General features: G+C 53.0%; 1 protein-coding gene across 1 annotated transcript in view; it reads right to left on the bottom strand.

Moving 5' to 3' along the window:
* Nucleotides 1-1,687: 1,687 nt before the first annotated feature.
* Nucleotides 1,688-10,522, bottom strand: part of CATSPERG (catsper channel auxiliary subunit gamma) — a 20,306-nt gene continuing 11,471 nt past the window's right edge. Inside the window, exons 17-28 of the mRNA XM_012730492.1 lie at nt 10,258-10,320; nt 9,986-10,178; nt 9,776-9,876; nt 9,536-9,616; nt 9,393-9,449; nt 6,660-6,816; nt 6,421-6,484; nt 6,249-6,344; nt 5,951-6,043; nt 4,818-4,910; nt 4,636-4,735; nt 1,688-2,608 (exon numbers count right to left, since the gene is read on the bottom strand). Of these exons, the coding sequence (XP_012585946.1) occupies nt 2,333-2,608; nt 4,636-4,735; nt 4,818-4,910; nt 5,951-6,043; nt 6,249-6,344; nt 6,421-6,484; nt 6,660-6,816; nt 9,393-9,449; nt 9,536-9,616; nt 9,776-9,876; nt 9,986-10,178; nt 10,258-10,320 (1,374 nt within the window). The 3' untranslated portion in view covers nt 1,688-2,332. The remainder of the gene's footprint in view (nt 2,609-4,635; nt 4,736-4,817; nt 4,911-5,950; nt 6,044-6,248; nt 6,345-6,420; nt 6,485-6,659; nt 6,817-9,392; nt 9,450-9,535; nt 9,617-9,775; nt 9,877-9,985; nt 10,179-10,257; nt 10,321-10,522) is intronic.

The raw sequence follows: 10,522 nt of genomic DNA, 5'->3' as shown, positions 1-10,522 counted from the left end.
CCAGGAGCCCCTGAGGTGCTGGCCGGGCGACGCCCCCTGCTGGGCCCAGCTGGGCCTAGCTGGGCCTCTGACTCGGGCCACCATGCGCCTCTTCCGGCCCAGAGCTTCCTGGCGCGCGTGCGCGAAGCTCCTGCGTGGGCATGCGCAGAGCTGCCGTGCAGACTTTTTTTTGGCTGCTCCACCTCATAGTATTTTACCTGCAAACCCCTCCAAAGGGCACCACTCATAGCAAGTTAAGGCCCACCGCTACGGAGATCACATGTATGTAGAGGATTTGGGTATTTTAGTGCCGGTTTTCTCCATAGGTCATTCCTCCCTACTTGACATGCCCAGCTTCTTCTCAAGTGCCCTCCCTGTCGTTTCTAATCCAATTCTGTGCAAGTCATCAGGTTTCTAACCTGTTTTTTTACTGACCTGCAGGAACAGCAAGCTTCTGTCCTTGAGTCCTACGTTGTCAGTGTCCTTGTCCCATTCCTGGCTCATTGCCAGCTCCATTGTTGATGGAGGAACTGCGAACTACTACAAATTTGGGAAACAATCTTCCCTTATTAAAATTTGAAATCTGCATATTGTAACTCAGTCGTCTTACTTTAGCAACCTGCCCCTTAGAAGTGAACCAACTGTATTCAAAGAAAAGCATTAAAGCTGTCATATTACGTTCCGTCCCCTAGCAATGCATTAAGACAATTTCATCATTGTATGAATGTGATATTTGTCATTTGTCATTGTACAAATAAATAATTATGCAAACCTCGTTGCAATAGGCCACTATACATCTAAGCTAGATGATACAGCCTTCGTGGGGCCATCATACATAACAGGCAACCAGTGACCAAAGCTTCATTAAGCTACATGTGACTATAATTGAAATGAAATTCATTTCATTCATAATAAAATTGGCCACTTGAAAGTGAACAATTCAGCATTCTGTCAATTATTGCTTCATATATTTTGGGGGCTGTTTTTAGGTGCAACAACATAACTATTTTGTTGTTGGATTGAACCTCTTGTCAAAATAAATCATCCCCCTATCTAATATCCCTCTTTAAAGTCTATAATCTGGGCCTCCCTGGTGGTGCCAGGGATAAAAGTGTAAACTCTGAGGCTATCTGCAGCCACAGCAGCATGAGTTCGATCTCAGCCAGGGAGGTAACCCACAAGGCTCAGCAGACCTCTCATCTCCCCCGCTGCTCCCCTCAGCAGTGTTTCAGTCCATCTACCTGTTCTGCTCCCTACCTCTGTCTCTGGTGAATCCTCTCATCCCCCGCACCTCTGGCCTGTACCCCAGTTCTTGTATGCATAAATAAATCTTTTAAGTCTATTTTCTCTGATGATAATATAGTCACCCCAACTCCCTTTTGATTAGTGTTTGCATGGAATATCTTTTTCTGTCTTCTTCCTTTTACCTATGTTTCTTAGGGGCAGTGTATACAAGAGCTGGACCAGTTTTGAAATCCAATCTGACAAGCACTGCCTTTTCATGATACTTTAACCCATTAACATTAAAAACTAATAATATGGGATTTACTTCTGTCATCTAGCTATCTGCTTTCTGTATGTTTTTGGCCCTTGTTCTCCTATTACTGCTGTTCTTTTTAATCTAGTTGATTATTTGTAGTGTACCATTTTTATTCACTTATTTCCTTCTACACATTTTTTTATCTTCTTACTGGTTACCTTGGGGATTTCAATTAAACTCCTAACAATCTCCTTATACTCAGAGCAGGGAAACAGCAGAAAAAAATGGAGCCAGACTCCTATGGACACTGAAATATTCTGGATCAAGCTGTACCTGAAGCCCATCTTAACAAAGTCCATAAACTACCACTTCCACTTTGACCATTTGAGTGAAATTTTTGCTACTTGCAACTAAAACCAGAATCTTAACTTTACCAGAGTCCTCTCCTTAAGCCACACACTAGATAGTTATTGACATTCAAAATATTTAATGACTGGTGCTAAATTGGGGCATGGATAATCAGAATAGACTGCAGGCCAAAGTGATGGGCCTGAGTCATGGAGGCCCCACGGGACTTCAGGGAGGCAAGGGCCATCCTGAGGTGTCCTTCAGGGACAAGCACAAAGAGAAGCAGCTCTTTGCCAAGTGTCACAGAAGGATTTTGATATTTTAATGACCTATGCAGCTGTGTGGTACAAACTAACTTAACGTGCGCCCATAGCTGGTCCTGAATGAGGCGTTACTTGTATCTGAAGGAGTGTGAATTCAACCTAAACAGAAAGAAAGGCATGAGATGGGGAACTGCATTTCTAAGCTGCTCTGGGAAAATGAGGGCGGAGGGAGGCTGGGGTTCTTGCAGGAGGCGCAGGTGAGCTACATCTGCTTCACCGTTTCCTCGGCTGCAGGCTGGCTCTGCTCTGGCATCTTGGGGATATTATAGGTGTTGTTTATGTAGCTTATCCTAGACCTGGACCTAGATGGCCCATTGAATTTTCTGGAAGAGGAGGTGTAGGTGTAGAAGGATTCTGAGGTGATGATGTTGTTGATTTTCCAGCGAAGGATGTTGCAGGCCTTCACCATGAGGGGCGACAAGATGCAGATGTAGATGACATAGAAGATCAGCAGGCTGACTAAGATACTGGCTGACACCTACACAGGCATGGCACGAGAGGTGCGGGGTGAGCAGCCTGGGGGGCCCCCCAGGCCCCCGCAGCAGGGCAGCCCACTCACCATGAAGATGAAGAGGGCCCGCCTGGCACTGAGTGGGAGCCCATGCACATGCAGCAGGAAGGTGAGCTGGTAGTCACAGTATGTGCTCCTGTCCACGCCTCTGGAGGAGGAAGCACTTGGGGATGCAGTCGGGAACCCCACTGGAGACTCCCGATCCCACCTGGGCTGCTTGTCTGGCTTACCTATTGCTCACCAATACCTTGAAGAAGAACTCGGGTGCGAAGATGCTATGGGGAACGGTGTCATGGCATGGAGAATTCTCCAGACACAGCCACCTGGGGACCCACATTCAGTTACTTGGGTGAAAAACCTGCCTGGTACAGGTCAACCTCTGGTTGTCCCCCCACCCCACAACTCTGGGAGAGCATCTACTAGATGCAATTTCATACCTTCTTCCTCATTCACCCCTTCATCAGCTCATCCAATAAGGATGAGTGAAGGCCCCACTGAGGAACATGAATGATGTGAGTGTGACAGCAATCAAGATGACCCCACTGCACAGCCACATCAGCAGAAGGGATGGGCAGGCCGGACAGTGCGGGCAGCACAGCGAGAAGAGGGCCTGCAGCCGGGCAGTGCAATCACCAGATGCCAGGGCTCCACGGGCCATGATGAGGAAGGCCACGTCCTCGGTGGCAGTTGTTCTTTACGGAGGTCCAGATGAGGCTGCGTGTCTTCAGGTCAGCAGAACCTCAGGGAAAGAACCTAAGAGAGGGCAGATAACCTTCATGCTTGCCGGTGGAGAGGGCCATGATGTACTCAGAGCCGTTGCTGTGGAAATACACCGGGCACAGCCTCTTGATGCACTCGTTTGCCAGGACGCGCACCCAGCTCCCTGTCAGGGCCAGCGGGGGGCTTGAGGCCCAGGCATTTGGACCTGGGCTCCCACCCGCGTTTTCCTGGCCTCAGAGAGCCCATATGTGTCCTCCCTGCCAGAGCAGCTGTTCCACGTGGCGTCTCGGGGTCCCTGACATGGGGCTCCAGTTGCTTATGAGAAAATCTCCCTGCTCAGATCTAGTGGGAGATGAGGCTGGCTCCACCCCACACTTGCATTGCCCTGGTCAGGGCTGACCACGTTGAGCAAATCAGAGATCCCAGCAGGCAACTGCTAACAGAGCAGCTCTTTCTGGGCCTAATGAGGGCAGGATAGGATGCAGTTGCCCTGAGGAGGAGGCAGAGACCATGGCAGCCAGAAGGAAGGGCCGGTTGGCCTAAGGGAGCCCTGGTGGCATGCGCATTAAATCATGGCACTATCACCACCAGGGCCTGGGTTTGCCCCCACCAGGGAGCTGACACACGTGGCACAGCAGACTTAGTCACACACTGCTCCCTCAGCAAAGGATTTCAGTAGATCTGCCTGCTCTGCTCCCCACTCTGCTCTGGTGGAATCTTTCACCCCCCCCCCCCCGCACAACTAGCCGGTACCCTAGCTTTTCTATACAAAAAATAAATAAATACTAAATAATAATAAAGTGAGAGAGAGAGGAGTGAGAATGCCGCTGGCACAGGGTGGACCTCACATCCATTTGTTCGTTCACTTACTTTGACATTTATGCATCTTATTTTCTTTTTCAAAATCCTTTCTGCCTTTCCACACCAGAATGGAAGCTCCATGAGGAAAGAGCCTTTGTTTTGCTGCTGATGCATCACCAGTGCCTAAAGGTACTCCATATTCTTGAACAAACGTGTGAATCACAACAGAGCAGAAAAAAATGGACAGTAACCGAGATGGACTTGACCTGAAAGGTGATGATGTTGTTGATTTTCCAGCGAAGGATGTTGCAGGCCTTCACCATGAGGGGCGACAAGATGCAGATGTAGATGACATAGAAGATCAGCAGGCTGACTAAGATACTGGCTGACACCTATGCAGGCATGGCACGAGAGGTGCGGGGTGAGCAGCCTGGGGGGTCCCCCAGGCCCCCGCAGCAGGGCAGCCCACTCACCATGAAGATGAAGAGGGCCCGCCTGGCACTGAGGGGGAGCCCATGCACATGCAGCAGGAAGGTGAGCTGGTAGTCACAGTATGTGCTCTTGTCCACGCCTCTGGAGGAGGAAGCACTTGGGGATGCAGTCGGGAACCCCACTGGAGACTCCCGAGCCCACCTGGGCTGCTTGTCTGGCTTACCTATTGCTCACCAATACCTTGAAGAAGAACTCGGGTGCGAAGATGCTATGGGGAACGGTGTCATGGCATGGAGAATTCTCCAGACACAGCCACCTGGGGACCCACATTCAGTTACTTGGGTGAAAAACCTGCCTGGTACAGGTCAACCCCTGGTTGTCCCCCCACCCCACAACTCTGGGAGAGCATCTACTAGATGCAATACCTTCTTCCCTCCTTCACTCCTTCATCGGCTCATCCAATAAGGATGACTGAACACCTACCATGTGACCAACATTTTTACCTCATTTATTTCTTCTGTCCCATCTGTCAATGCTTCCACTCCCACGCCCCTATATGCTGCCTTCGTTCCTTCATCCCACAAATACAGCTTGAGACCTACTAGGTACAAAGTCTCATCTCCATTTATTCTTCCCTGAATTAATTTTTCAGTAAGCACAGACTGATAATGACTAGATGCAAGTTAGTGAATTTGCTCATTCATTCACTGTATTTGCCCGCTGCATCATTTTCTACCTTTCGTGAATCAGAGAGCTAGTGAGCCTTTACGTACTCATTTGTTACTTGTTTTACTCATTCATTAATACCTCCATTTAGGTATCAGTCGGTGCCTACCATCAGTGAACTAATTTGTTTTTCATTGTTTCAGTCAACCAACACTATCATCAGTCTATTCAGAGCCTCAATTTGTAAGGGAGGCAGAGTCCACACCACGTGGTGCCACCCAAAGGTGTCAATCAAGCTGGGATGTGGAAGCACAAGCAGTGGGGTAATGACTGGGATGGGGATTCGGAATGGGCAGAATGGAGAGCTGGGAAAAGGGGCCACAGACAGAGGAGTTGGGGTGGGCTCTCCTGGGGAACCACAGGAGGGTGGGGGCCAAATGTCCTAGCTACAAGAGTTGGAAAGTCTTCCTTGATCAAGGGGCATCTGAACTAAAGGCCTCAAGAAAGAGAGAGGGAGGCGCATTGCAGGTGGAAATTTTTTCAAGGAAAGATGGGTTCCATTTGAGGAACACAAGGGATGTCAGTGTGACTCAGGGATCAAGATCACCCCCAGCCCACCCTACCATTGCCAGGGGAATGCCCAGGCCTGACAGAATGGGTAAAGAGCCCGCCACAGGGCGGTACACTCACTGGATGCCAGTGCTCTTATAGGACATGATTTTGAAGGCCATGTCTCCGGTGGTGGTGATGTTCTTTACGGAGGTCCAGATGAGGCTGCGGGTCCTGCAGGACGGCAGAACCTCAGGGCAAAGGGCAGGGAGCCCCGACTTCAGCGGCACCGACAGGTCAGGAAAGGGGTGGGGAACTATGAGTGGGCAGGGCCTCGTGTGTGGGCGTAGCCACAGACTTGGGGCGGGGCCAGAGACATGAGGTGGGTGGGGCAGGAGGGTGAAGGAGGGCCCGGACCGCCTGGTCCCGCAGGGCTTACTTGTCCAGGGGGCTGTTGTAGCGGTAGATCTCCTCCTCGCTGTAGTCCTTGATGGTGCTCAGCGTGGGTCCTCCGCCCACCACCTTGAGCACGTAGCTGCCAGAGCAGAGGCCTCTGTCATCTCTAACACCCTCCTCCTCCCCACCGCCCACTCCTGTCAGCCAGTCTTTACCTGCCCTTAAAACTGCCAGAATCTCCCGTCACCAAATCTTGGATCAAGAAGAAAGGGTAGAAGACTGTGGGTTTGGAGAGGGCTGAACTCAGAAGAAGACATTAGCTTGGCGCCAGGAGGACAGTGGAGGGAGCGGGGAGGGGGGAGGCTGCAGTGTCAGGCTGGGGGGGGGCTGTGGTGGGGCAGGCACAGTGGTCTGGCTGGGGGACTTGGACTGACAGGGAGGACGGCTCACGCACTGTCGCGGAAGAGGAAGCAGGGCATCTCGGGGTCTGGGTTCACGCAATCAAAATAGTGTTTGTTCTGCTGGCGGTTGTACTGCAGCGTGTAGGAGATGTCGAAGGCCAGGCGCTTGCCAGGCGGGCAGCCGATTAGTATGGGCACCATCAGGTTGCCCTGAGTGAGAGGAGAAGAGCCTCCAGTGGGCTTGGGGAGGTGGAAGAGACACCCCTCTTCCCACACAACCAGCTACCTGCTAGGCTCCTCACCACAGAGGGCCAGGACCTCATTCCTGAAAAAAACCGTATCTATCGAACTGTAAACACTCAGGTGGCTGTTACAGTTCGCCAGGCGCTGGGTGATAGTCTAAGTGCTTTAGGTATTCTCGCCTGTTTAACCCTCTCAGCAGCCCTGAGTGACAGAGAGACTATGTCCTGGTCAGGGTAGCCCTCGTCCTGGATGTGATGCTGTCTTCGCACGAGTGACAGCAGGATGGACACACAGCGCTGGCCCTCGTGGAGACAGAGGTAGAGATCAGAACGATACGCCCACCAGCAAAGGCGTGTCAGCCACCACCAGAAGCTTAGGGAGAGGCAAGGGACAGATTCTTCCTCAGAACCTCCAGAGGGAAAACCAACTTTGACTTGGGACTTCCGGCCCCCAAAGCAGGGAGCAGCCAGCACCTCGTCATGGCTGCTTGTTGTGGTAGCCCAAACCAGTGCACCCCCACTCGACACAGGCTCCATAGGGTCCGTCCGTATTGCCTCTTTTCACCACTGTGATTCCAGCGTCCACTGCGTGCTGGAATGTCGCAGGTGCTCAGTACTGGTAAAGTATCTTCCTGCCCCATCGCCTTGATTCCAGCCCCAGCCCAGGCTCCCTCCCAGAGAAGCCCAGACCTTTGCTTACCCAGCTGAATCTGAATGACCCACTACATGTCAGTTCCTTCTTTCCCTCTCCCAACATATTCACAGATGGAGAGCCCACTGTTAAATCAGTTATTCCAGTTTCTCTATTTTTCCCAGGATGGGGAGCCAGAGAGGGCGTCCGAGCCCTGCAAGTAATCAGGTGACAAAGGGGTGGGAAGAGGAAGGGACAACAAACTGGACAGGCCCAGCCTGAGAGGACAACAGAAGAGAGACCTGCAACAGGTGCGCACAGCAGAGTATAGTCAAGTCTCTCTTTTGTTGTGCTTTGTCTTTTTCTTTTTCTTTTTTTTTTTTTTTAAAGATTTATTTATTTGTACATACAGAACTGGGGTACAGGCCAGAGGCTCAGGGGCGGTGAGAGGATTCACCAGAGACAGTGGGGAGCAGAACAGGCAGATGATGAAGTACACTGCTGAGGGGAGCAGCGGGCGGGTCAGGAGAGGTCTGCCACGCCATGTGGTCACCTCCTGGGCAGGCGGGAATCGAACTCATGTGGAAGTGGCTTTAGCTTCTCAGTGCAGTGCTTTAACCCGCTGCGCCACCAGGGAGGGCCCTGTCTTTTTCTTTTAAGAATAAAATATACGGCCCTCCCTGGTGGCGCTACAGGTTAAGTCTCAGCACTTTGAAGCTGGCCGGAGCCATTACAGCATGAGTTTGATCCCCGGCCAGGGAGTGGCCCACGAGGCACAGCAGACCTCTCCTGTCTCACCCTCTGCTCCCCTCGGCAGTGGATTTCAGTAGACCTGCCTGTTCTGCTCCCCGCTCTGTCTCTGGTGAATCCTCTCACCCCTGTACCTCTGGACTGTACCCCAGCTCTGTATGCATAAATAAATGTATCTTTTTAAAAAGAATAATAAACTTCACTTGGGAGCCATTCGGTATCAGTTTGTGGAGGCCTTTGCCCACCTCTCCACTTCTTCTTTTTAACAGCTGCTGTTTTCCCACTGCATGAGTCCCCTGAGCACCCCCTGTAAAGGGGCATTAGGTTGTTCTGACCCTTCGCTATAACACGATGCTGCAGATTAGTTTCTAACTGGGGAAAGATGGGAACATTAACTTTGGGCTCCTGAGATTAAAAGGCAGCTGATGCAGGAAACACTTCTGGGTGCTGGGGTCAGTCACCCTTATCTCTACTTGACAAGCATTACCTCATGTAGTCTAAGGAACTGGGGGCTGTTACAACCCCGGTTTTACCACCCTAGGTCATTCTGAGTGGGGGTGGGTGGGTTGGGAGCTGGGGTGCAGGGGCAGTGTACCAGGTTCTGTCTGCAGGTGACGGGGAAGAAAGTGGCTGAGAACGAGGCCTCTGGGTAAGGGCCCTGCTTTGCCACTGTTAGCTGCTGGGTTATTACGAGGTGCTGCCTGCACCCCTCTGAGCCTCTCTCTGGGCTATGCAGCAGGGATACTGTATGCAAGAGAAGAGCCAAGGGCCTGACCTGTGGGCTAAGCGCATGCATAGGGGTGGGGGGTGGAGGGTAGGAGGTGGATATGTGGGCGGGATAGGTGAAGGGTAACCTGTCAGAGAGGGCCAGGCTGGCCCCAGGGACCTCTATGCCAAGGGGGCAAAGATGCCTTCCACGGAGTCACTTTACTTCCCTCCTGCAGAAAAACTTCAGGAGGAACTTAGCAGCCTGCGTGCAACCACACAACTGCAGGCCGCTGAAAACATGAACGGGGGTAAGGACTGAGGGGTGGGATGCAGACAGAGGAGCCTGAGAGGGAAGCTGGGAATGCATGCATGGGAACAGCAGGGGTGGCCCAGGGATCAGCCTGCAGGGAGCCAGACCCCTCCCAGCACCAGCCCAGAATCCAGAGGTCCCATACTTGCGAGCGGGGGCCTCGGAACGTGTTCTGGAAGCAGTGCCCGGAGGAGCCCACCACCTGCGGGGAGCAGCCGACCCTGAGCGCAAAGCCCAGCCTTGCCCCTCCTCCCGCGGGCCTCCCCGCTAGGCTAGACCGCAACACACCCTGACCAGCATGGAGGTCTTCATGAGGTGGTGTCCACTAATGCCCTGGTCAAAGCAGACGCTCTTATCACTGAACGTTACCTGGGGGGTGGGGGGGTGGGGATGGGGCGGAAATGAAGGGTAAACGCCTGCCAGAAGCCTCTGAGAACTTTTTAAATAACCCCGAGCTCCCACTGCGCCAGTAGCTCAGTCCCCTCCTTTGGCAACCCCCCCCCCGCCCCCACCTCTCCCGGGTCTCACCCAGAAAAGCACGGAATTGCGATTAACAAGAACCTTCCGCTTCACCACTGCCTCCATGCACATCGGGTCGGCCAGCACCACCGCCAGGCCCATGGAGGAATCTGTCCCACAGTGGGAGGTGTTAAACCACTGCCTTCACCTGGGAGGCGCCCAGCCTCAGGCCCCGCCCCCTGCCCCTCCACCCGGTCAGGGTGGGGAGACACCTCAGACCTAGCATGGCCTGGAAGGACGACTCGCTGGTGGTCAGGAAGACGGAGAAGCTGTAGCTGGTGCCCTTGTCCAGGAAAATGCGCTCAGGCAGCTCGTACTCCGCCTTCAGGTCGTAGATCTTCTCGTAGCTGACCGTGTCAATGTGCACTTTGTTGGGTCTCTCCCTGTTGCTAGCCTGGTAGAAATAGTAATCCTGGGGGGGTTTGGGGCAAAATCAGCCACAGGACGGAGGGGATGGGCGGGGCCCAACCCCCTGCCCCGAGCCCACCTACCCAGTAGTCCTCCTTGTTCTTCCACCAGCGCCAGGTGGAGTCGTGCATCCGGTCTGCGTAAGGCTGCAGGGGCCCGGTGCAACGTGAGGGGGTGGGGGTGTCCCAGCACGGGCACCCTCAACTTTTTCTGGCTTCACTCCAGCGCCTAACCAAAACCCTGCTTTCGCCCTTTCGGGTACATTCCAAGCCCCACCCAACCCCAGGACATCTCCCCAAGGCCTGACTCAAGCCCTGCTTCCAGCCCTTGTCCCCACCCCCACGCTGG

Source organism: Condylura cristata, unplaced genomic scaffold (assembly GCF_000260355.1).
Source record: "Condylura cristata isolate star-nosed mole 26May11 unplaced genomic scaffold, ConCri1.0 scaffold00028, whole genome shotgun sequence".
In the NCBI taxonomy this organism is placed as follows: Eukaryota; Metazoa; Chordata; class Mammalia; order Eulipotyphla; family Talpidae; genus Condylura; species Condylura cristata.
Note: the sequence above shows the minus strand (reverse complement) of the source record. Positions and strands in the feature narration are given on the sequence as shown.